The 26,495-nt window shown below is 48.4% G+C and overlaps 1 protein-coding gene across 2 annotated transcripts in view; it reads left to right on the forward strand.

Annotated features, from left to right (window-relative positions):
- Nucleotides 1-22,747, forward strand: part of UBAC2 (UBA domain containing 2) — a 170,492-nt gene extending 147,745 nt beyond the window's left edge. For both annotated transcript variants that reach the window (XM_055542931.1, XM_055542930.1), the window contains 2 exons: nucleotides 6,956-7,078; nucleotides 21,578-22,747. In XM_055542931.1, coding sequence (XP_055398906.1) covers nucleotides 6,956-7,078; nucleotides 21,578-21,685 — 231 coding nt within the window. In that variant the 3' untranslated portion in view covers nucleotides 21,686-22,747. The remainder of the gene's footprint in view (nucleotides 1-6,955; nucleotides 7,079-21,577) is intronic.
- The last annotated feature ends 3,748 nt before the right edge of the window (nucleotides 22,748-26,495 follow it).

The following is a 26,495-nucleotide window of genomic DNA, read 5'->3' on the forward strand; positions in this document are numbered from 1 at the left end:
TTTTACTGTAACAAGCCACCAGAAGCACTCTGGTCTTCCCTGTGTCTGAACTCCACGGTAAGCTGCTCGCATTAAACGTGCAGTGTTTCCTTAGAGTCTGCAGCAGGACTTCCCAACCCCTGGGTCCCGGTCACAGGTGGGCTGAGGTAGCGATCCCTTCAGTGCACAGGGCGGCGGGGAGGGCCCGAAGCTGCCGGGCCAGGTGTGGGGGCTTCCTCTGTCCCGTGTGTCACACCCGTACAGCCCTCTGTGCGTGCCGCGACGTGGAGGCCACTGGACAGCCATGGGCCACAGCAGGGTGGATGGTTCTTACATAGGTGCTGCCTCTCAGTGTCACTGAGCAGTCCTGTCCCTATGTCCTGATGAACCCATAACCCACCCCAGCATCTTCCTGACACGGTCCACATGCAGCCACCGTGGAGAGGGCCCCACCTGCTTCACAGTTCAGAACCTAGCATCTGATAAAGGCTTTCAGATCACCAACACAGAGAATAAAGGATGTTTTCCCAGCCCCCAGTGACCAACCTTTTAAAATATTATAAGGATGCTTTTGGAAAGACTTCATTGTTCTAAACCATCACATTCATTTATACCGCTCTGTAACCTCCATCTCGCCCTTTGCTGGGGAACCAGCTTCGGGCTGCACTGAGCTGGGAGTCGTGCCGCCACCTGGGGGCTTTGATGCAAATCTCACCCCCAGTGCAGCTCTCCAGGGTCTTGTAGTTGAGCTGGGAAGATGAGAAATAACCATACAAGTATCAGTAATAATAGCTAAATATATACGTAATATGCTTTTAAACGTTTTTCAGGCTCTGTTTTAAATTCCCTACATATACAAACTCATTATTTCTCATGTCCTTGTGAGTGCAGTTGTTATTTGCATATTACAGATGAGAAAACTGAAGTTCAAAGAAGTTGTTGTTTTGTTTTGTTTTTTAACTAAAGCCTCAGGTTACGTGAACTTCCCTGGTGGTTCAGACGGTAGGGCATCTGCCTACAATGCAGGAGACTCGGGTTCAGTCCCTGGGTTGGGAAGATCCCCTGGAGAAGGAAATGGCACCCCACTCCAGTACTCTTGCCTGGAAAAATCCCATGGACGGAGGAGCCTGGCAGCTACAGTCCATGGGGTCGCAAAGAGTCAGACACAACCGAGTGACTTCAGTTCCACTTTCACTAAGGTCAGGTGATAATTGCAGAGCTGGGATTTGAACCCGGTATTCTGGCTCTAGAGACTGCTCTCAGTCACTCAGCCTCCTCTACTCTTTTGTCCCTCCGTCATTATTGCAGAGCATTGTTTTGGCCCTTGAAGTAGGAATAAATGCATTCTCAGTCCCCTGTCTTTGAACAGCCTGACAGAATGCCTGGCTAGCCTCTCCATGGTTGAAACCACACTCAACCTTTAAAACTCGGCTAAAAGCCCCCAGCCTCTTTGAAGTTTCACCCCGAGCTTTGGCTGTGCCCTTTGATGCCTCGTGGCTTCCTTCCTGGACCTCCTTGCCTGGTTCTGACTTTTCCCTTTCTGGATGTCTTCCTTTCCCCGGAGAGATCAGGAGCTCTGTGGCATCAAGGACCAGACCATGCACCTTGCTCGTGTCTCCTGTGGAAGCCGTGAGTGCCCCCAGGGCCCCTGGGGGACTCTTCTGACCCGGCTTCTAGGTGTAGACATGGCCTTCCTGGCAGTCCCCTCTGAAACCAGCCAGGACCTTTAGAGATAGAGTTCTAGTCCACGTAACTTCCACATGATACAACATGAACAATCGTTTGCTGCTCTCAGTTGGAAAATCAGTTGTTTGCTTGTTTTCAGAAGAACTTTGACTTCATTTGAAAATCTCCTTACCAACTAATAACATAAAATGGCTCTTCAAAATGCAAGCTGTTTCCTCCTTCCTCTTTTGAGTATGTGGTTATTGCTTTTGAAGAAGACAAAGTGAAGGAAGTGTTTCCTGTTTGCAGAGGCTCACGTTGAACCTACAGAAAAGGCAGGCCAGTGTCAAAACACCCCAGAGCCTAGAGCTCCTGTAACTTTCTGCTTTTTAAGCACTTTTTTCTATCACAGCTTGGGGTTTAGTTTTGTTTTTTGTTGTTGGTTTTTTGTTTTGCTTTGCTTATTCTTTCACTCTCACTCCCTTTGAAGAATAAAATGTTACAGATTCACCCAAAGGCTCATCGCCCTTCCCACTGTCCTGTCCTGAAGCAGCTGTATTGTGTGTCTGATGCCTTTTACGGTGTCCACTGCCTGCATGTATTTGTATCTTCACCACCTGTGTGTATATCAGGGCTTCCCAGCCAGGACACTGTGGGCCCTTCGGTCCAGGCCGTCCTTTGTTGTGGGGTCTGTCCTGTGAATTAGAGGGTGCTTAGTAGCATCCGTCAGAGAAGGCAATGGCACCCCACTCCAGTGTTCTTGCCTAGAGAATCCCAGGGACAGGGGAGCCTGGTGGGCTGCCGTCTATGGGGTCGCACAGAGTCGGACACGACTGAAGCGACTTAGCAGCAGCAGCGGCAACAGTAGCAGCTGTGGCCTCTACTTCCTAAAAACCAACAGCACCCACCACCCTCTCCCCAGACTCCTCCCCACCCGCTCAGACAACCAAAAATGCCTCCAGACATCTGCCCCCAAATTTTCCCTGGGGGGTGGGGGCAGCATCACCACATGTGTGTGTGTGTGTGTGTGTGTGTGTGTGTGTACACACATACATATATATATCCATAAAATAGGTTAGATAGAATTATTCTAAATATTTTTAAATTTATATAAATAGTTTTATATGCAGGTATTCTTATGTAGCTTTCTTTGTTCATTCAACATTGTATTTTGAGATGTATCCATTAGATCTAGTTCATTTATTCTAGCCGCACATGTAATAGTCTTTTATATAATGGAACCACTCACTAGTTTATTTCCCTACTTACGGACAGTTGAATTTTTTTACGCTTTCTTACTTAATATTATAATCAGTACTTCAGAGAATATCCTTCTAAATGCCCCTTGAGGCACTCACAGCTACCTGGAGATAAAATTGCTAGACTATAGAACATCCTCAGTTTTACTAGATCTTGACACATTGTTCTCTGAAATGTTTGTGCCAGTGTAAACTCTCATCAACAGCCCCATCCTTGGTGTTGTTAGACATTTTATTTTTGCCAGTCTTACGGTTATAAGGGCTTCCCTGGTGGCTCAGCTGTTAAAGAATTTGCCTGCAGTGTGGGACACCTGGGTTTGATGCCTGGGTTGGGAAGATCCCTTGGAGAAGGGAAAGGCAATCCACTCCAGTATTCTGGCCTGGAGAATTCCATGGACTGTATAGTCTGTGGGGTCGCAAAGACCGACTGAGCGACTTTCACTTTTAGGGCTTCCCTGGTGGCTCAGAGGTTAAAGCGCCTGGCTGCAATGCGGGAGACCTGGGTTTGATCCCTGGGTCGGGAAGATCTCCTGGAGAAGGAAATGGCAACCCACTCCAGTATTCTTGCCTGGAGAATCCCATGGACAGAGGAGCCTGGTGGGCTGCAGTCCATGGGGTTGCAAAGAGTTGGACACGACTGAGCGAGTTCACTTTCACTTTACGGTTATAAAATGACTTAGTGCCGTTTTAATTTGCATTTCCCATGCTAGTGAGGTTGAGCATCTTTTGTTTATTGATTCAGGGTTTCCTCTTCTGTAAATTGTTTTTTCATATGCATTCTCCACTTTTCTCTTGTGTTATTTATTTTTTCTCATTGATTCTTTACATATTCTGGATACTATTTTGTCAGTTATATGTTACACATGTCTTCTCTTAATCTATACTTTGTCTTCTAGCTCTGTTGTTTATAATCACACAAAATTCTTATTTGTTGTAATTGTTAGCGACCCTTTTTTTGTGATTTATGCTTCATATTTTGGTTTTAGAAATCCTTTCCCATCCCAGCAACATAAAGAATATCTCTTATTTCTTTTGAAATGTTTATTAACAGCTTAGCTTTCCAGATTTAAATCTTTAATCTATGGGGTTTATTTTAAAATAAGCTTATTTTGTATGTGGCGTGAGGTCTAATTCTGTCTTTTTACCAGTTGTCCCAGTACTGTTCACTAAATGGTGTCTTTCCGGCTGACTTCCAGGGCCCCCTCCATCATGTGCTAAGTGTCCATGTTTACTTCTGATTTCTCAGCCTGTTTCTTTGCACTGCTCACCTATCACGTGCTCAGGCCATCCTTCTTTATTCTTGTCGTCTGACAGTAAGTCCTAATAACTGGTAGATAAAAATCCTCCTTTATACTTCTTGAAAGTATTCAGGTCTAGTTTTGACCCTTAATTTCAGGCTGTCTCATTCCACCAAAACACACATGGACACACACCGCTTTAGCTGCATGTGACAGCAGCGTGGAATCACAGAAACCTAAGCAAGGCGTGAGTCTGTCTCGTGTAAAACAAGTCAGACGTTGACAGCCCCGAACCGTCGGGAGCAGCTGCTGCCCCCAGTGTCCTCTTCTCTTGCTGCTGCCCTGTCCTCAGCACGGGGCCAGGAAGGAGGAGGAAGCACTGAGGAGGGCTGCGTCCCTCCCTCGAAGGCCCCCTCTGGGGGTCCCGCGTGCCCTTCCTGCTTACGTACCGTTGGCCCAGCTGAGTCCACGCAGGGGACACTGAGAATGTGTTCTAGTAACTGTGTCACCAAAAGAAATCTTATTTTAAGAGTGTGGCTATTGAGTCAGCCCACCATCTCTGCTGCACTCTGGAATTGGCAGAGTGTGGAAAGATGCCAATTTTGAGCCTTCTCGGTCAGGAATGGGCTGTCTTTCCACTGATACCCTTCAATCAAGCTTACCATTTTTCATAGAGACCTGCAGATCTTCTGTTAGATTTAATGCATAAGGACCATAAGTGAGTGTGAGAGCTATTAGTAGCTCAGTCGTGTCTGACTCTTTGTGACCCCATGGACCACCAGACTCTTCTGTCCATGGGATTTCCCAGACAAGAATACCGAAGTGGGTTTCCATTTCCTTCTCCAGGGGATCTTCCCGACTCAGAGATCAAACCCACGTCTCTTGTGTTGCAGGCAGACAGACTCTTACCATCTGAGTCACCAGGGAAGCCCTCCTAAGTACCTAAATAGTTTCTATTATTCTTCGTAAATAGGAATTTTTTGCAGTTACATTTTCTCAGTGATCGCAGGCAAGGGATGTTACTGATATTTTTGTGTCTTGTATTCTGTCTTGTGAGTCCTCATGGTCTAGGTAAGACGGTCATCCTGTGTGAATGACAGGTTTGTTTCTTCCCTTCCATCCTGCTGCATTTTCTTTCACAATTGATTGGTCTGTCTTCATGATGCAGTGACTTGTGTTGAATGCAAGAGGTGGTTATAGGCATTCTTATCTCTTCATCAAGTTTTATCAAATTATTTTTATATCTGTTGAGTGAGCATTTGTTTTTTCTCTTTTAATTTGTTAATGTGTGAATTACATTACTATATTTTCTAAGATTTCTGAGATAAATCCTAATTTAATATATCTTATTGGATAAGATGGTAATTTTTTTAACACTGTTGGACTGAGTTTGTTGATATTTTATTCAGGATTATTGTACCTGTCCATAAATTAAAAATGGACTGTTTTATGATAGCCTTCTCTGATTTTGGAAACAGCATTACATAGCCTCAGAAAATTAGATGGAGAGCTCTTTTCCTTTTCTCTTCTCTAGAACAATTTGTATAAGACAGCGGGTCCTTAAAATTTTCATGGACTTATCCTTAAGTATTATTTCAGTGACATTAATGGCTAAAAGTCTTGTCAAGTTTTCTATTTCTTCTTGTAATACTTACTCTATTAAAGTATAACATACAGAAAAGTCAGCACATAAAGGGAGTCATACAGATGTACTTTTGTGCTTGTTTTACTCAGTATTACGTTGAGCGATTTCACCACATCTTTGCATACAGTCATAGCCTCTTTCAGACCCGAGGCCTCCACTCCTGAACCCAGATAGGTGCCAGTGCCCAGGTGGGTCTGAGTTAGCAGAGTGTGCCCGCCCTCACACCTGTCCCTGCTTCTTTACCGCACTGGTTTCCAGAGCTTGTTTCTGTCGCCCTCGGGCCTCTGTCTCCCCTTTGTGTTCAGCTCTGCTTTTGAAATATTTTAAAATTTTATCCACAAGTATTTATAGTAGGAAAAATTTTAGGTTTTCTTAGTCTCTAAATCTTCCAGAACCAGAAGACATCTAGAAACAGATTGAAGTTGATCAGTTAAAAAGTTGGCATATGGGTAAAAAAGCATCCATTTTTAAAAAGCAGCGTGAGGTGCATACTTTTTTTTTCTTCCCATTGTGGCTTTTGTTCACTGATGACATAGAAAAGGCAAGAAGTGACCTCGCCATCAATGTTAAGTTATCCAGAAAGCCACACGGAGGACAGGCCTGAACCGCTTGTCCCTCTGTGGAGGATTTACCTTTACATTCTCAGGCCTGTCCCCCAACCTGGGGTTTATCTCCACCTGCAGTCTCTCTCTCTCTCTGCTGACCTTGCTCGGAATTTACTTAAATTTTAAAAAAGAACAAGAAGAGGGAGGAGCAGCATTTTAAAGAGCTGCTGAAGGAAGCGCCAGGTCTCTGGTTGCGCACCCCGAGTTAGCCTCCTCGCGGCTTCTCCAGAGCCCAGTGGAGTTGGGATGGCGTCAGTGGGGACACCGTGGGGCTGAGGTTAGGAGTGACTGCCTGCGTCTTCCGCCACCCTCCGCAGCCAGAGGACACAAATCCCTTTGGCAGCACCCACCCCCTCCTTTTCTCTCTGCGCATCTCCTGCAGGCTGCCGATTGCAGCGTGTTGATGGAAGGGCTGCAGGGCCCTTTCCGCTTGCGTGCAGCACATCCGTCTGACATCTTACCTCCAGTCTGCAGCTGTGACTGCATCACCAGAGAAGGCTCTGCCGAGCGTTACGAGGCTTCCTCACCTCCATGTCTGATCTCTGTGTGATGATCTCTTTATAGGGAGGAATGATCAACTGGAACCGTCTTTTCCCTCCTCTGCGTCAGCGAAGAAACGTAAACTATCAGGATGGTCGGCAAGCTGAACAACCAGCGTCCCCACCTCTAGAGGTTTCGGAGGAGCAGGTAACCTAACACCCGGTACTTGCCCTAAACCCGGGCTTCACACCCCCAGCAGTTCTGGTGAACAGAACTTGAAAGAATTCAAGTGTATAGTGATAAATAGAGATCTTGATACCAGGTAAACTGCCAGCTATACCCGTTTTAGACATTTGGGCCCTCTCATTGGCTTATCTGGGTCTTATGACTTTGAGGAGGATATAATTTCAAAGAAAATTGCATTGCGATTGCTTATTTTTAAGTGTAGACGTTTCATATGTACACAACTACTGAACCTGGTTCACTGCAAGGGCTGGGAGAGAAGGAAGCAGAAGGTCCGGGAGCTTCTCTGTCTGTATGGTTTTAACTTCAGGAATCAAGTAAATGTTTTACAGGTTCAAAAAGCAAATCAACACGGGGACAGCCATAAAACTAAAAGACAACTGAAGTAAATGTTCCAACTGTATCTTAAGGGAATGATATAAGAAAGGGGGAAAATTAATTTCAGTTACTTGTGAACATAATCTGTCCTCTGCCTAAAAAAAAAAAAAAAAAAACCAGAAAAAAAGAACTGCAAACAAATCCCAAACTCCTCATGGGTACGAATACAGCAATTCTGAAATTATGTTGTGTATGTGGGCTTCCCAGGTGGTGCTAGTGGTAAAGAACCCACCTGCCAGTGCAAGAGACATAAGAGACTTGGATACACTCCCTGGGTCGGGCAGATCCCCCGAGAAGGAAATGCCTGGAGAATCCCAGGGACAGAGGCACCTGGAGGGCTACAGTCCATGGGGTCGCACAGGGTCGGACACTGAAGAGTCGCCCACTGAAGCGGCTTAGCATGCCTGCATTGTAGATTAGAGCAGACAAGGAAATAGGGGCAGGATATATGCGGCTCCATCTCAGGTGGCTCAGGGAAAATAAGTGGGAGAGAGAGAGTGTGTGTGTGTGTGTAGAGCATGTGTGTGTGTGCATATGGACAGAAAGCAACTGCAGCAAAGTAATAATTGGTGAATCTGGGTGGAAGAGTGATCAGGTTCTTAGTGCTCTTCTTGAAATTTTCCTTGATGTTTCTGATTTCTTCACACTGGGAAGTTTTTGAAAATCTATAAAAGTCAGTTTAGAGCATTTCAGTAACAACCCTTTTAAATTTCGTTCTGTGAACATCACTTTTTTCTCAAGAAAGCAGACCAAGGTCAACATTTCATAGCAGGTCGCACCATGCCCACCTCCGCCCCCGGTACCAGAGCCAGCAAACACCAGTCCAACCCAAGGCCCTCAGCATCTGTGGCAAAACTGTCCATATCCTGGCTTTTTCTAGAGCTCAAGAAGGGCTCTTGGGCAGAACCTCCACAGTTCCCTCTGGGTGAGGCCACGACAAGTGAAAGAAACCAGCTGAATGTGCCTGAGAAGTTGACCTAGCCCCTCGCCCTTAACTTCTCAGCTCAGACTCATCCTTTGAGCTACTCGTTAGGGTTGAGAGATGCATTAAGGAGCCATAGTTCTCTTCCGCCTCCATTGACGAATTACCTGAAAAATGGTAGCTCCATGATTAGAAACTAAAGCCAAGCAACTTGGCATTTGTGAAATATTTACGATAACTGATTGAAAAATAAACCAGTACTCTCAAATTCAGGTGAAGGGAAATAAAGTTATGTTATATTACTGTCTCCTTAATAGAACCCAGCTCACATCCCTCAAAGAGTAGCCGTTAACAATAGAAAGTATTTAAAGGGTAAATAGTTCTTAGTTTTGACATTTGGGGGGAAAAAAGTGTTAAAAAGTGATAACAAGGTGAATGTGTGTAATTGAAGTCTTAGTGTTGTTTTTTTTTTTTTAATGAATCATTGTCCTTGATCCTCCCAGAATGACAAGAATGAGGTTAACATGTTATTGCTATCAGTTTAAAATACCATTTGCTTCTTCTTGACTCTGTTATGAAAAGATGTAAATACATGAGAGGTTGTTTTTAACATAAACTTCCTTATTCATTGATTTTTTTCCGAATTTTGTCTTTTGTTTCTTGATTATCCTTAAATACTCTTAAAGACGGTCCCACATTAAGACACAGAGTCCCCCTCCTCCGGCATTATTTATGTAGATGCTCAGTAGTTTTTGTGGTAGGTGCTCGAGAGACTGTAAAAGAGAGGAAAGATGCTGCCCTTGTCTCGAGACACTTAGAGTAACATTTACAAGTGTACCTTCCATATGATCTCTGGGTTAACTGGAGGCTAGCTAAGAGAGTTCTGCCAAGAGAACACACTGGTCATAGCAAACACCCTCTTTCAACACACAAGAGACGACTCTACACATGGACATCACCAGATGGTCAACACCAAAATCAGATTGATTGTATACTTTGCAGCCAAAGGTGGAGAAGCTCTATACAGTCAGTAAAAACAAGACCAGGAGCTGACTGTGGCTCTGATCATGAACTCCTTATTGCCAAATTCAGACTTAAATTGAAGAAAGTAGGGAAAACCACTAGACCATTCAGGTATGACCTAAATCAAATCCCTTATGATTTTACAGTGGAAGTGAGAAATAGATTTAAGGGACTAGATCTGATAGACAGAGTGCCTGATGAACTATGGATGGAGGTTTGTGACATTGTACAGGAGACAGGGAACAAGACCATCCCCAAGAAAAAGAAATGCAAAAAAGCAAAATGGCTGTCTGAGGAGGCCTTACATATAGCTGTGAAAAGAAGAGAAGCCAAAAGCAAAGGAGAAAAGGAAAAATATACCCATTTGAATGCAGAGTTCCAAAGAATACCAAGGAGAGATACAAAAGCCTTCCTCAGTGATCATTGCAAAGAAATAGAGGAAAACAATAGAATGGGAAAGACTAGAGATCTCTTCAAGAAAAAAAGAGATACCAAGGGAACATTTCATGCAAAGATGGGCTCCATAAAGGACAGAAATGATATGGACCTAACAGAAGCAGAAGATACTAAGAAGAGGTGGCAAAAATATACAGAAGAACTGTACAAAAAAGATCTTCACAACCCAGATAATCACAATGCTGTGATCACTCACCTAGAGCCAGACATCTTGGAATGTGAAGTCAAGTGGGCCTTAGGAAGCATCACTACGAACAAAGCTAGTGGAGGTGATGGAATTTCAGTTGAGCTAATTCATATCCTAAAAGATGATGCTGTGAAAGTGCTGCACTCAATATGTCAGCAAACTTGGAAAACTCAGCAGTGGCCACAGGACTGGAAAAGGTCAGTTTTCATTCCAGTCCCAAAGAAAAGCAATGCCAAAGACTACCACACAATTACACTCATCTCACACACTAGTAAAGTAATGCTCAAAATTCTCCAAACCAGGCTTCAGCAGTATGTGAACTGTGAGTTTCCAGATGTTCAAGCTGATTTTAGAAAAGGCAGAGGAACCAGAGATCAAATTGCCAACATCTGCTGGATCATGGAAAAAGCAAAAGAGTTCCAGAAAAACATCTATTTCTGCTTTATTGACTATGCCAAAGCCTTTGACTGTGTGAATCACAACAAACTTTGGAAAATTCTGAAAGATATAGGAATACCAGACCATCTGACCTGTCTCTTGAGAAACCTATATGCAGGTCAGGAAGCAACAGTTAGAACTGGACATGAAACAACAGACTGGTTCCAAATAGGAAAAGGAGTGCGTCAAGGCTGTATATTGTCACCCTGCTTATTTAACTTCTATGCAGAGTACATCATGAGAAACGCTGGGCTGGAAGAAGCACAAGCTGGAATCAAGATTGCCGGGAGAAATATCAATTACCTCAGATATGCAGATGACACCACCCTTATGGCAGAAAGTGAAGAAGAACTAAAGAGCCTTGTGGTGAAAATGAAAGAGGAAAGTGAAAAAGTTGGCTTAAAGCTCAACATTCAGAAAACGAAGATCATGGCATCTGGTCCCATCACTTCATGGGAAATAGATGGGGAAACAGTAGAAACAGTGGCTGACTTTATTTTGGGGGGCTCCAAAATCACTGCAGATGGTGATTGCAGCCATGAAATTAAAAGACGCTTACTCCCTGGAAGGAAAGTTATGACCAACTTAGACAGCATATTAAAAAGCAGAGACATTACTTTGTCACCAAAGTCCATCTAGTCAAGGCTATGGTTTTTCCAGTAGTCATGTTTGGGTGTGAGAGTTAGACTATAAAGAAAGCTAAGCACAGAAGAATGGATGCTTTTGAACTGTGGTGTTGGAGAAGACTCTCGAGAGTCCCTTGGACTGCAGAGAGATCCAACCAGTCCATCCTAAGGGAGATCAGTGTTGAGTGTTCATTAGACTTATGTTGAAGCTAAAACTCCAATACTTTGGCCAGCTGATGCAAAGAACTGACTCATTGGAAAAGACCCTGATGCTGGAAAAGATTGAGGGCAGGAGGAGAAGGGGACGACAGGATGAGATGGTTGGATGACATCACCAACTCAATGGACATGAGTTTGGGTAAACTCCAGAAGTTGGTGTTGGACAGGGAAGCCTTGCGTGCTGTGATTCATGGGGTCGCAAAGAGTCAGACATGACTGAGTGATTGAACTGAACTGAACTGAACTGAGACACTATATAAATACTATTTGTTAGTAACATTAAGATAGTTGGAATTAACAAAACCTTTTTATGCTTAATTTTTCAATTGGATGTGCTGTATTTTCTTTCTTTATAGCGAAGGACAGTGTAGCCTGGTGGGCTGCATGCAGTCCATGGTGTCACAAAGAGTCAGACACAGCTTAGCAGCTGAACAGTGACAACAATTTTCTTTATTTAAATATCAGAGTCATGTGATTTTAATGCATTAAGAAAAAGTAATTTTTCTAAACCAAGAAAAAGGGAAATGATTTTTTTTCTGATGTGAGCAAAAACTTTAGGAATTTTAGTGAGAGATATTTAAGATAGGAAATATAGTCCATCTATTATGAAAACAAAGACTAGTCTAAGAAAGAATGTGCATCCCTCATTAAGTCTAATAATAGTCTGGTGTAGGACTGTAGAAATATTTGCCAGTTTTTCTACTTTTGCTGTTAAGTTTCTGGATTTTCAGTTCTTCACAGTCCACCCCTACTATCTTTCAGCCAGCACCTTTGTCAGTTCTCCCATTCCAGATGTCATCCCAAACCCTACTATCTTAAAAATAAATCTATTCATTATCGCATTTCTCTTGCTTTAAAATTTTTTTTTCTTCTTAACCAAGGGTTGTTTATATTACCCCCAAACTCAAAATTAACAAATAATGAAATTTTATCATTATTGATCTTTTTTTTTTTTTAATGAAAAGGGGGAAATACTTCCCAAGTTTGCCTCTCTTGAGCCCTCCCCAAGCTTAGAAAGGACTCTTGGCTTCATGCTTAATGGGACGCACAGATGAAGTCAGACGGGACAGTTAGACTCATGGAGTCAGAGCTGGGACTTAGCGAAAGTAAGATGAATGTGGACTTGACAAATACTGACTTCTCTTCCGTCCATTTATTTCCTTCCTTCTAGTCAGCCAGCAGTTATCAGCTGTCTGCTCTGCCTGCTCTAACCCTGGGCTGGGTTCTTGAAATACAGAGATAAGTGAGGCAACGATTCCTGCCCTCGCTTGGTGCAGAGCCTGGTGCAGGGGCCCTGGCAGAGGGACAGCTCTGGTCAGCTGCATCCAAGTCTCCCGATGCTGCTGAAGGAATGCCAGTGTGTGTGTGTGTCTGTGTGTGTGTGTGTGTGTGTGTGTGTGTGTGGTGGGGAGGGAGGGCAATGCTGTCTATAAAGAGGCAGCCTGGTGAAAAGCACATCAGATTTGGGGAGCACAGGTGGGTGAAGTTGGAGTGGGACTTGACAGGTAGGGCAGGGGCCCCACGTAGGGAATAAACAGGAAGGCATCCCAAGGCCCTCAGCGGGGCATGGACCTCTGCTTCTAGGCTGTTCTTCAGTCACCCAGTTATGTCCAACTCTTTGCAACCCATGGACTGCAGCACACCAGGCTTTCCCGTCCATCACCAACTCCCAGAGCTTGCTCAAACTCATGTCCATTGAGTCAGTGATGCCATCCAACCATCTCATGCTCTGTCATCCCCTTCTCCTCCTCCCTTCAATCTTGCCCACCATCAGAGTCTTTTCCAGTGAGTCAGTTCTTTGCAATAGGTGGCCAAAGTATTGGAGCTTCAGTTTCAGCATCAGTCCTTCCAATGAATATTCAGGGTTGATTTTCTCTAGGATTGACTGGTTTGATCTCCTTGCTGTCCACAGGACTCTCGAGTCTTCTCCAGCACCATAATTTGGAAGCATCAGTTCTTCGGCACTCAGCCTTCTTTATGGTCTAACTCTCACATCCATAAAGAAGTACTGGAAAAACCATAGCTTTGACTATATGGACTTTAGGCATTAGGAAACCAAGCAGGATTTTAAACAAGGAATCACATTGTTGGGTTTCCTCAGAGGATGGATTAGACACGGAGGAAGGGGCTTATTATGATCATAACCACATATGTAATTTCTTCCATCCCTGCCTGGGAAACATAGTACAGTCCTAGTGCTTATGAGACTTGCCAGACGAGATACGGTTACACTTAACATGTTTATAATATGTGAGACTGGAATGGAGTTGTGTGGATTCCATTCGCATCCTCTGAAATACCCATTGGCCCCGGTAGAGAGAGATATCACACAGACACTCAATCTCAGTGAATAAGGAGCCAAATCTCTTCAGTGTGAGAGGATCTCAATCTCAGGAAGTCTTCCCTCATCTCTGGGATCCTTACCACTGCCTCTGAAAAGCCCAGCTAAATTCCACAGAGCTCATTATGAAAACAGCCCCTCACGTAGTGCTCCTGCCCTGAGTGTCTGAACCCGCAGTGAGCTGAGTGTTGATCTAGAGACACCCACGCCATCTGGCTCCCTGGCAGATGGTGAACTGCACGGGGGCTGGCACCTTCTCTTCCATGTTCTCTCCTAACACGGAGCCTGAGGCAGCAGGTGCCCCGGTGGAGGGGATTAGAGGCCTGAATGTGAAGGTGTGGTTGGAGGGCTTCTCCTTCAAAAGAACTCTTGTTTTCACTTAAAAATGTGTTAGAGGGTGGTCCTCCGTCAGCCCTTTCCATCTCTGATCTCTAATACTAGTGTTAGAACACATGATTTGTTAGAGTGAATTACTGGGAAGCAATCAAATAATCAGCCAATTTGGGGGGTGCCGATGCTAAAGCTGAAACTCCAGTACTTTGGCCAGCTCATGCGAAGAGCTGACTCATTGGAAAAGACTCTGATGCTGGGAGGGATTGGGGGCAGGAGGAGAAGGGGACGACAGAGGAGGAAATGGCTGGATGGCATCACTGACTTGATGGACGTGAGTCTGAGTGAACTCTGGGAGTTGGTGATGGACGGGGAGGCCTGGTGTGCTGCAATTCATGGGGTCGCAAAGAGTCAGACACGACTGAGTGACTGATCTGATCTGATCTGATCTGAGTCTGCTGAATGCTGAAAGATGTAAGCAGAGGAGCCCCTGCAGCCAGTAGTGAGGGTCTTCTCAGGACCAAACCCCAAAGCACACAGGAAGGTGCAAAGATGAGGGGCCGCTGAGCTGCCTGCATTGGGCAGGCACAGAGGAGAGCCAGTCCACTCAGCCAGCTGTGTGACCACAGGGGTTCAGCAGCTCCAAGGAGGGGGTGCGGGGGCCAGCTGACGGGCGAGGGCAGCTCTGACCCACAGGGCTCTGGCCCTGAGCTTGCCTTGACAAGCCCAAGAGGGGGCCGCCCCTCCTGGCAGGGCGTGCATGTGGCCTGGGACGTGGCCAGCCACCAGGGCAGCCTGTGGGGAGGGCTGGGACCACCTTTCAGGTGGGCATGACTTTTTGCAAGAGTCAGAATTTGGGAAGTAAGAACCCCCAAAACCATTTGTTTTTGACACCCTTAGCTAAAGGGAAGTTAAAACCACAGTCTTACTCAAAACAAGCAGAAGAGTGGTTCAGACTGAGAGGAATTGCTGTAGATGTCATTGGAATGAGCGCGCTGCTTCACTCGGGTCAGAGCGTAGTTGAACTGCAAGTAGAATGTTAAGGCAGGTTCTGATGCCTTTCCTTGAGTAAGAATAACCTTGAGGTGGTTATTGTCCCAACCACAGAGGATTTAAAAAAGAAAAAGGGGAAAGGAAAGGAACACTGGCCCAGGTTTATCTCCTCTCTCTTCAGGTTTCTTTTCTCACTTGCTGGGGTCTCTCCTTGGGAAGTATGTTCCACCGTGTCTTCCTTTACAGCACACGTGTGGATGACGGTCACAGGACCCCTCCCGTCCCCCAGGCTGGCCTCGGGGTCCCTGACCAGGAGCAGCAGCTGGAGCCAGACATCACTGCGGGGCCCCTGCACTCACGTTTCCCTCTGAGCTGCAATTTCAGTGCCCGCTTCTGCTCCCCGTCCAATTCCTCTGATCATAATGCTGGGAAGTCGCATTTTCAGTCACCAGAAACAGGCCCTGGAGACATTACATTTAAGTCACCTGACTTTTTTGTGTATAAGTGACGAGGAAAATCGTAGCGTCCTCTCTGGATATTGACCCAGCTCTACCCGGTTTCCAAAAGAAGTTAGAGGCAAGGATCATTCAGGTTTTTAGACTAGAAACTAAGGGGAACTCTACTCTGATATTTCATGTCGAGAATTTTTAGATGGAAACTTTCCCACGATCGATGGGCAGGCAGAAGGAAGAAAGGACTCACTGGGCTCTGAAACAGGAAAGGAACGTTGGAGGAGATGCATTTTAGGAAGTTCCTGTCCTGGGTTTTCGGCACCGCTGCGGCCCCACCAGCCCCGCACTGACTCACGTGCTCTCAACTCTGTCCACCTTCACTCGGGCTGACCATCTTAGTTTTGTTAGGCCAATGCTTATCTGCAAGGTTTAAACGCTAGAGAAGGAAATGGCAACCCACTCCAGTCTTCCTGCCCGGAGAATCCCAGGGACGGGGGAGCCTGGTGGGCTGCCGTCTGTGGGGTTGCACAGAGTCGGACACGACTGAAGCGACAGCAGCAGCAGCGGCAGCAGCCACTAGAAACAGGTGACGTGTCCCGTGCTTCGCTGTTCAGCGTGGCCACACTCAGCCTTGGTGGGAGGTGTGGGGGGGGGGGGCGCGGCGGGTGCTCGGCTGTGGACCTGGGGTGGAATCTCAGAACCTGAGCCTTTCTCTGGATGGCAGTGACTCAGGGTTCAGGGGGTGGCCCTTCTGCTCCCCTCCAGCCACTCCGAGCTCGCCGTGGCACCTCTGAAAACGAGCCTGCCTTTGATCTCATGAAAGACACGCCAGTTCTTTGACCAACAAAGGATATAAAACTAGCAAAGTGGAAGCAGTTAAAGTGAGTGCCGAAAACAAAACCCAAGGGCAGTTCTGTCACCTCAGAGGCCCCGAGGGAGGGATCACACCTGGCCCAGTGGCTTCTCGGTAGCACAGGATGATCACAGGAGGAGATGCTCCTGAGCGCCTGCCAGCTGCCAGCCACTGTCCCAGGCCTTTCACACCCATCTCTCTTACCCCAAAGCGGTGAGGAGCTGGGAGCCCGGCGCCCTAGTTCCTGGCCTGGGGTCACTTGGTGACTCCGTGGAGCCCCTCTGCCACCTGGCGGGGTCCCCGCCTCCCAACCCCCGGGGCTGGGACGCCTCTTTCACAGCTGCCAGCTCCCCTGTGGTTTTACTTTGAGGAATTGTGAGCCTCTAGAGAGTCCTGCCTGAGTCTCGCTCACCCGACCACAGGCCTGTGTGGCCTCGGCCTTCTCTCGCCACCCCCAAGCACGGGAGTCCCTGCGTCACAGGCTAAGTCGGCCTTCACACCCGGACGGTTGCGAAACGCTCGAGGTCTGTGCAAGTCAGGCGCTGGTTAACAAGCAGGACCATGATGATGGTTCTTGGCGTCCACCCTGGCCGGGGCTGCACCGTCTGCTGAGCCCTGGGCCCCCGAGGATGGGCAGCAGCAGGAGGCGCGGGCTCCTGTGTGGCCGTGGGCGCCCCAGCCAGCACTGTCCCCTGTGGGGTGATGGGGACCCTGTGGGAACCCCTCAGTGTCCTCCTTCTGGTCCTCTAATATTTTCCTCGTACCCACCCCAAGCTTGCCGTTTCATTTTTCTGTAGGTATTTATAGTTTGGGAAACTAAAGGAAACCCACAAGTGCCCTTTCCTTGTGTTGTTCAGTTTTTAAATACTGCTAACCCGATTTCTACTTTCTGAGCTTTCTCCTCTGGTCAGAGTACCAGGTCATTCAGCAGTGCAGATTCTCTAATCACACTCGTCTCCTCACCGCCCAAGAAATCCAAAAGACCCCAGAGCCAGCTTTAGGCAAGGGGCTGTGATGGCCAGCCAGCCGCGGCCTGCACAGAGCCGCGGAAACCTGCGAAAAACCCAGCTCATGATGGCCGGCCAGCGCGGCCTGCACAGAGCCGCGGAGACCTGCGAAAAACCCAGCTCGGCTGTCAAAACCAGTGACGGCACATGTGGTCGATGGTGTCTGGGAGAGAACAACCTCGGAGGCAGCCTGGCGTGCCCGGAATGGGTCTCTCCTCACCAGGACTTCTCCACTTCAGACGCAGCCCGGCGCACCCCAGACCCCAGCCGCTTTCCCTCTGGCCCCAGTGCCACGCGTGCTCTGCTCTGTGTGGGGGGCGACCTGTGCTCAGCATCTCCTTGATTCCAAACCAGATTCAGAGTCGCTGGACAGGAAACTCCAGCAGATGGAAGCTGTGGCCAGCACCCCCGCCCAGTGCCAGCACCCAGGCGAGGCTCTTGTGTCACCAGCTCCAGGTTATGAATCGTGATTTGCCAAACAGATGAATTTGTTCCTGTCGCTGGGTGCAAAGAAGCAGCCAGGCCTTAAGTCCTAGAGGTGACAGCGAATGTGGCATTTGCCACGCGGTTTGTTCCCCATCATTGAAAACGGCCAAATCGTTGGCCCCGTGGTGTGTGTCCACGGGTAAGGGACATGGCAGAGATGGAGCTGCCCACCTCCTCACTGGGCCACGTTCACTCTACTAAATATCGTGGTCCTTAACCAGAAGTCACGGGAATAAGCATCGTGAAAGGTTATGTCGATCCAGGAGTGGAAATAGCCTGGTAGGCCTACCTGGACCGGCGAGGTGGCTGCGCCCTGTTGACCACATGTCCAGCACATGCCCTGTGGCCCTTCTCCCCGAGTGACACTCAGTGTGAAAGGCCCCCCAAGGAAAAGGGAAAAGTGTGGATCCTGAGAACGGACGTGTCACGTCTGGCAGGAGCCTGAGACAGATGATGGAGCAGACACTCATGGAAGAAAAGGGCCTTGGTCTGAAGGCCCCACTCAGCTCCTGTTGACACAGGATGCCACCAAGACACATGCGCCTCTCGTCCCCTCGAGAGGGATGTTGATGACATCGCAACGGATAATAACACTGAATCTGAAACTGGTGAAAATGCAAAAAGACTGCTGACTAAGCCTCCTGGGTGGAAAGGGGCGGGCTCTGGTGAGTTCTGGGCTCGCCTCTGATCTCGTCTGCTTGGCGTTTACCTTGAGTGGCTTGTTCATTTGCTAATCAGATGGGGATGATACCCGTTTGAGGGAGCTGACTAACACCATCGAGGACAGAATTTAAGCTGAGGGCAGTTTCGGTTACTAGACAGTGATCAGAAGTTTGACAGCGCCCAGTCCTAAACCTGGACGAGTGGGTTAAACTCACCCAGAGCCCAGGGGCCTAGCTTGAGCACATTTCGCTCAGTTTATCGCAGGCCCAGCATCACTCACCACCCCAAAATGCTGTCATTACACACTCAGGGCATGTGCGCGTGCGCACACACGTGCACGCCCACTGTGCCAAGGCTGGGAATCACAGGAAGGCGCACTCTGCCCTGGGCACACCATGCCAGCAGCACCATATCCTGCAGCAGTACAAACAGGCAAGCGCTGGGAGGCAGGGGCAGGCCGGACAGTGCTGGGCCCTGAGACACGGGGTTGGCAAAGGCCACCAGGCCCTGACCAGGATAAGGAGGAGCCACCTGCCCAGTCCCAGCCAGGAGGAGCACAGGACAGAAGTTGGCAGGACCACGAGGCACCCACTCTGGGTTCGTCCTCAGCTGGGGGACTCGGGAAAGGCCATGGGGCCCTGAGACCATTGGGACAAAGACGAGTTAACCAGGTGGGAGACACGGAGCCACACAGCCAGGAGGGACCAGGAGCGAGAGAGGAGGACACTGGAGGCCTCACGCAGAGAAGGAAACGGGGCATTTCCTGTGGCTTCAAAACAGATCAAGGCCTTGGAAGCCCCACGGGTGACAAGTAGTGAGACTCAGATCGGCCCCCTTGAGGAAGAGCCTTCTGTCCCAGCCAGCGAGTGGTGGAGTGTTCCTGAAACTCCAGAAACGGCTGTTCCTCCCTGAGGGGAGTTGGAAGCAGAGCCCCCCGCCTCTGCCCACACCAGCCATCAGTGCCTCAGCCCGAAGGTTGAGCTGGAAATGGGCCACTGGCCTCCTCCCCAGGGTCGACCCTTCGGGGGCGTGTGTGGAGGCGGGGAACCAGAATGAGGTTTCCTTGGAGGGAAGACCCTCACCATGCGCTTTGTTTTTAATCTTGGTCTTAACCCAATGATGAGGGGTCCCAGCCTCAGTTTGAAAAACACCGGCTGGAGCCCCAGCTTCTGAAAAGTGTGCCTCGTTTCCTCCCAGCTGGGTTAACCTCTTCCCGAGCCTCTTGATAAGGGTGAAAGAGGAGAGTGTGAAAGCTGGCTTAAAACTCAGCATTCAAAAACTAAGATTATGGTAGCCGGCCCCATCATTTCATGGCAAATAGAAGGGGAAAAAGTGGAAGCAGTGACAGATTTTATTTTCTTGGGTCCAAAATCACTGTTGACGGTGACTACAGCCATGAGAGGTGCTTGCTCCTTGGAAGGAAAGCTATGACAAAACTAGACAGTGTATTAAGAAGCAGAGACGTCACTTTGCCGACAAGGTCCATCTAGTCAAAGCTATGGTTTTTCCAGTATTCCTGTTCGGATATGAGAGTTGGGCCGTAAAGAAGGCTGAGTGCTGACGAATTGATGCTTTTCAATTATGGTGCTGGAGAAGACTTTTGAGAGTCCCTTGGACAGCAAGGAAATCCAACCAGACAATCCTAAAGGAAATCAACCCTGAATATTCATTGGAAGGATTGATGCTGAAGCTCCAATACTTTGGCCACCTGATGTGAAGAGCTGACTTCATTGGAAAAGACCCTAATGCCGGGAAAAATTGAAGGCAAAAGAAGGGGGTGGCAGAGGATGAGGTGGTTGGAGGCATCACTGACTCGATGGACATGAGTTTGAGCAAACTCTAGGAGAGAGTGGAGGACAGAGGAACCAGATGTGCTGCATGCAGCCCATGGGGTCACTACTTAGTGACTGAACAACAACAAAAGATTCCTTGAGGGCCCAGGAACCTGTGATCTCAATGGTTCTGGCCCATTCAGCTCTGCACCTCCTTCCCCACTCGCCCCACCCTCCCCACTCACCCCGCCCACACCCTCCTCCGCAGGGCAAGGAGAGGCGGCAGAGCTCTGACCGCTGTGTGCCCCCCGGGGCATCGCGTTCTGTCCAAAGGAGGTTAGAAGTGGTGACTAAGTCCCCAGTCCCTTGTCAACTTACACCTTGTTGAAAATCTCAACATTTGGAAGAGTATCTCTTTTCAATATATGTTATTGCAAATGTAGTTTATTTCCAAATAAGTTAAAAAAAAAAAAAAGACCCCTGCGGCTAGTCCAGGGTCCTAGATGTTTTTGTAATACATTTTCAAGTGGGAAAACAGGTCACAAAGAACAAACCAATAACCCTGCCGTTTCGACCTTGGAGACCGCCTGTATGTAAAAGCACAGGAAACCTCTGCATTCACAGCTTCAGGATTTGTGTTTGAAAAAAACGCAAGCCTCCTCCTCCCAATCCTCCATGGCTCTAGCTGCCTCCTCCGCAAGGTTGTGCCTGGACTTCCTCCCTTCTGCTGGTGGGGACTCCGGGGGCGCTCCACCTCCTGGGAGAGGCTGTGGGGCGGGCACCCCAAGGCCGTGCTCTGCCTGAGCCATGCCAGGAGCTCCAAGGAGTGTGTACCGTCAGAGTCCACCAGCATCAGGAATAAATCCCCAGTTAGGCAGCTGTTCACCTGCCCGGGGAAATGCGGCTGGGATAAGTTATTCTTCAGGAATCCGATTTGACCCTGAAGGCCTGTGCCCGGGGCTGCTGTACGACCTGCCATCCCCCACCCCCCAAGGCCAGGGCCCACAGCGCAGCCACCCTCTGCTCGTCCTGGCAGGTCACTGACCCTCGGGAGCCCCCTTCCTTGTCCTGAAAGTGAGGATTCAGTGAGAAAATGCACGTCTGTGGACCATATATAGTGAGCACCCGAAAACGGGTCCGTTGTCGTTTCATAAACATCAGCTTTCACACAAATGAAAGGGTGGTTTATTTTTTTTTTTAACCTGAAAAGCTCACAAGGAGCATTAAAACTCGCATGAGGAACATCGTGGGGCTGGTGGATTGGTGGTAATGCGGTCAGCCTCCTCATCAGACTTCTGGTTTTGTTTCTGTTTTCAGGTCGCCCGGCTCATGGAGATGGGATTTTCCAGGGGCGACGCGTTGGAAGCCCTGAGAGCTTCCAATAACGACCTTAACGTGGCCACCCACTTCCTGCTGCAGCACTGAGGGTCCCGGCCGACGACACGGGGACTGGCGAGCGCTGCCCCTGCTCCCGGCCAGCCCAGGGCCCTGTGCTGGCCTCTGGGCACAGGGGTCCCTGCTGCTCCCTCCCTTAATTCCGAGACCAGTTACCATTAAGTATCCAAAATAAGTTTGCCATTAAAATAGCATGCCTTTTCTATCTTTATTTTTTTATGGAGTATTTCCCTTGGTCTGGAGAATCATCACTCATTCCTGATGTGTTTAAAATGCACTCAAATTGCAGATTTCAGGAAGCGGGGGAATAGCGCTACAGATGGGAAATCACCGCTGCTGTAATATTCTTTCTACTGTAACGTATCTTCCTACATTATATCAGATCATTCGTGCCAGAAAGGGGGCTGTTATTCAGACAGCACCTGTCAGATTTTATTTATGGACTTTTTTTCATTGCTTTTTTTTTTACCCCCCGTCAAATTTGCTTTCAAACTCCAGTGGCTGTTCAGGGTCCTCACTCCCCAGAGCAAGTAGTTCCTACCTGCGGAGCTGGCCAGGCCCACCAACGAGGGAGGGAGAGGGAACTTAAACCCCCCTCTGCCTGTTCTACCCAGCTCCAGTCCAGGGGATTTGTCCCAGCTACTCCCCACTTCCATTAAAAAAAAAAAAAAGGAATTATCAGATACCAGCCTGCATTTCTGGAAGACTCCATGAAACTTCACTGGGGTGAATTTTGCTTAGAATATCCCCAGTTAGCCACTCAGGCTGGGAGTAAAAATGGGGCAAAGAGAAAACAACAAGAGAGGGCTTCCTCAAGGAGTACAGGCCACCCTAGCTGCAGGGCCAACCCCTCTAGAAGCAGATTCCCACTGGCCCAGGGGTGACCTGATGTCAGCGTGGGGGCAGAGTAGACTGACCCCACCACAGGAGGAGGGGGAGGCCGGAGCAGACGAGCCTGGAAAGACCTAAAGCAGGGACTGTTAAGATTTAAAGAAACTTGCAGCTATTGTGTTCTGCAAAGCCAGCAGAAGTGTTTCAAACTGATGCAAATTTAGACATGTGTGGTACTTAACAATAAAGTTTTTAATGTGTTTTGCTTTTTGGTGTTTTTTGTGTGTGTGTTTTTTTTTTTTTAGAGTCAACCTAAATAAAACTTTGTTCTAGCTATGCTATTCTTTACCAGCCAAATTTTTTTTTTTTTTTTTTTAACCAGACTGCTCATCTTTCTGGAGAAGATTTGGGTCCTTATTTGAAGTGAGAGGAGCTCTTTGGTGCCTGTAAATTAGAACTGGCCCCTGTGAGACCCCATCCTGAGGCTTGCCAGGGCCATCAGGCTGCTCAGAATGGGGGCTGAGGTGACTCTGGGAGCCTAGCTGGTCCCAAGGAGAGGCCACAACTTGATCTGAGTGTCCATGTCTCAGATTGTAGGGACAGTCAGCAGTGCAGGGATGTCCTCGACCACGGTCACTGACAGAGCTCGACCAGAGGGCCTAACGGCAGATTCGTGTGTCACCTCCACGGCAAATCTAAACCCACCCTCTGGGCTTCCAGTGCAAACATGTCACGGGAAAGGAGCAACTGTGTCCAAAAACACACCATCTCCTGAGTTCCTCCTCCCTTCCAGGCAGCGCCTAGTGAAGTAAAACCAAACCAGAGGCAAAATTCTCACTCGAGACTTTCCACCACCTCTCTCCCAGAGGATGGGGAGCTGAGAGCCCACTGTCAGGATCCCAAGGTGAGGCCTAAATTTTAAAAAGGATTCACCACCCCCAAGCTGTTTGCTTTCTTGTCAGGATTCCCTCCTCAATGAGAGAGCCTTGGCCAGCTGAAAGGAGCCCCGGCCACCCTTTGCTTCAGTCCTTTTCCAGAACTGAAGTCTGTGAGGGTGGCATGACCTTTCAGGTTTGTCCTGGCTTTGTTGCAGGGAGAAGTCAATTCTGACTCCATGTTAGAGCTGTTTCTTCAACTTGCTTTCCGTTGCTTTTTGTTACTATAATCCTATATATACTGGCCTGCCTCAGAGAATCCTGCCCCTCTGCCTGACTGTTAAACTGCCTTTGTTCAGGACCCTGTCTACCTGGGAGGAAGGAAGAAATTAATACATCCCCCTGCCTGAGGCTTACCATTCTAGGAGATATCTTGGAGATTAAATGGCCTTTTTATTTTGTTTCCTCACCTCCCTTCCCTTCCCCCTGCCACCCGGATCTCTGACTCATAAAAGAACCTGGCATCCAGACCCCAACAGGATGGTTATTTTGAAACATTAGTCTGCCATCTTCTCAGTCAGCAGGCTCGCTGAATAAAGTCGTATTTCTTGCCTCAGCACCTTGTCTCTGGGATTCACTGGCCAGGGACTCAGTAACAGCTTCTTTCAGCCTCTTTTCCAGTTCCCTGCAGCTGCCAAGGTCTCACCTTCCCACTGGTAACCCTTTATTTTGCATCCTTTTCCTGCAGCTTCCAGGCCATTGTCCCCCTTCATCCATCACCAGCCCTCTAGGATATTCCTGTCCCCACACACACCCTTCCACATCTGACTTGACTCCCAGACGAGTTTCTGTGTTCCCACCCCTGACCTGCTTGCTTCCAGCAGTTTGTCGCTGACAGCACCTGATACCAGAGTGTGAGTTCCTGAAGACACTCATGCCTCTTGTCAAGACACCTCGAAGTCTCAGGCTGATGGCACCCCTCAAGGACCCCTCTTGCAGTCACACATGGGGATGCATGGCAGAAGGGTGCGTCAGGGAGCCATGTGGTTTGGTTTCTTTTGTTGTTTACTTGCTAAGTCCTGTCCAACTCTTTGTGACCCTGTGTACCATAGCCCTCCAGACTCCTCTGTCCAGGCAAGAATAATGGAATGGATTGCCAAGATCTAGAATAAAGATCATGTAGGCTGTGAATTTTGTGCAAAAGGCAACAGATTGGGCCTAAATTTCAAGTGAGCGGATTCCAGATTGTAAGAGAAGGAAAAAAGTTGTCTATAGTGAACCACCACCCTCTCCCCTTCCCAAATAAAGGAAAACCTGCCTTCAAAGTCCTGACTCCTAAGCCTAGACTGAGTTTGGGATTCAAAATGTTTTTTTTCTTGGAATCATGTCACCCCTCCCCGCAGTCAGTGTCTGCTGCTTTGGCTGCTCCAGACCTGGCGTCCAGCTGGGAAATTCCAGCCCCCAAGCAACCTGCAGCAGCAGTGGGAGCAGAGAAGGAAAATCTCACGTGTTCCACCTCCAACCTTTCCCCTGGGGACTGACCTGACTGTCTGCCTCCTGCCCCAGTCTCCCCAGCTCCAACCACATCACAGGGCCCGCAGCTCCTCCCTGTGTGCTGGCCGCCTTGCTCTCTGCATGGAGAAGGGGCAGGGAAACCCTCTCTGCATGGGACCCCGATTCCTCCTGTGGGGCCAGAATTCTCTTCCCAAACCACTGACTGTGCCCAAGGCCACCCAGCTCTCCCCAGGCTGCTCCCAACTCCCTGATCCCGGGCTTCTGAGAAACCACAGCTGCTCTCCTAACAGGCCCAACATTCGAGGTCAGGATGTTGACCCCCAGACTTCCAGGAGCATTCCAGGGGTGGGGCAGAAAGCTCTTCATCAGATGGTTAGGAGCGCTGCTGGCAATACAGCGTCTACCCTGAGATTAAATTGTTATTAAGGACAAGTCTCCATTTTTCCAGGTGGCCAGGTAGAGCCTAAACAGCAGACTGGTCTTGATGTTTCTGGGCGTCCTTAACCAGGAGCCCTGGGTTCCTGTGGGCCCGGTGCCCAGAGCCTTTGTAAACCCTGCCTCTGAACTGAGCCCTTGAGTTGGGTGAAGATAGTGGCTGTCAGGTAACCCCTGCAATGCTCGCCCTCTCTTCCAGGCTGAAGGTGAAGAGGATTGTCAGAAGGACATGGGGAACCCAGGGGCGGGGGACGGCGGCCTGTGTCGTGGTGGGAAAGGGGTCCCATGTCCCTGCTCATCAGTCAGTTCTGGTCGCCCTGCCCCTGCAGAGAGGTGCCGGGCCCCCCGAGAGGGCAGTGGGGGAGCCCAGCCCAGGTGGCTGACTTTTCTGCCCTACAAGATTGCCATTTCCTTTCTTCACAGGGACTCACAGCCAGTTTGCTATCCTGAGAGTTGTGTGAGTGGAGTTTTTAGTGTAACATTAGGTACTGAGTTTCCTCAGAAGTACTGCACTGTGTCTAAACATTGCTCAGCCTAGTACTTCTGTGCAGGTTTTGTAAAACCCTTATTTCAGTAGCCTCTGCTTGACGCCAGCCTTTCCTATGCATCAAGCCACCAGGGTCAGAGGTCTTTTCAAAGCCCTCAGCAGGCTGGGTTCTGTCTAGTTCAAATCTGCACAGAGATAAATATGACATCAACACCTGCTGGTGGCTTAAGGACTGGTTTAAAGGGGGAAGCATGCTTGAGCTCCAGCCCTGCTTCCCTGCCTGGAGGACAGAGGGGTGGGACAGAAAGCTCTTCATCAGATGGTTAGTTCTCCCAGCGATCAGCCCCCATCCTTAGGTGCTTCCAAAAATCACCTTGTTCACATAATAAAACACACCTACATGATTCTCTGCACTTAGGGAATTACAAGGTTTAGGAACTGGGAGCCAGGAACTGTAGATGAAGACCAAATATATATGAGAAAGAATTCTGGTCATCTGAGTGACCAAATATATATTATGAAAGCTTTTGAACCATGGTGCTGGAGAAGACTCTTGAGAGCCCCTTGGACTGCAAGGAGATCCAACCAGTCAATCCTAAAGGAAATCAATCCTGAATATTCATTTGTAGGTCTGATGCTGACGCTCCAATAGTTTGGCCACCTCATGCAAAGAGCCGACTCACTGCAAAAGACCCTG

The sequence above is a fragment of the Bubalus kerabau genome, chromosome 12 (assembly GCF_029407905.1).
Source record: "Bubalus kerabau isolate K-KA32 ecotype Philippines breed swamp buffalo chromosome 12, PCC_UOA_SB_1v2, whole genome shotgun sequence".
In the NCBI taxonomy this organism is placed as follows: domain Eukaryota; kingdom Metazoa; phylum Chordata; class Mammalia; order Artiodactyla; family Bovidae; genus Bubalus; species Bubalus kerabau.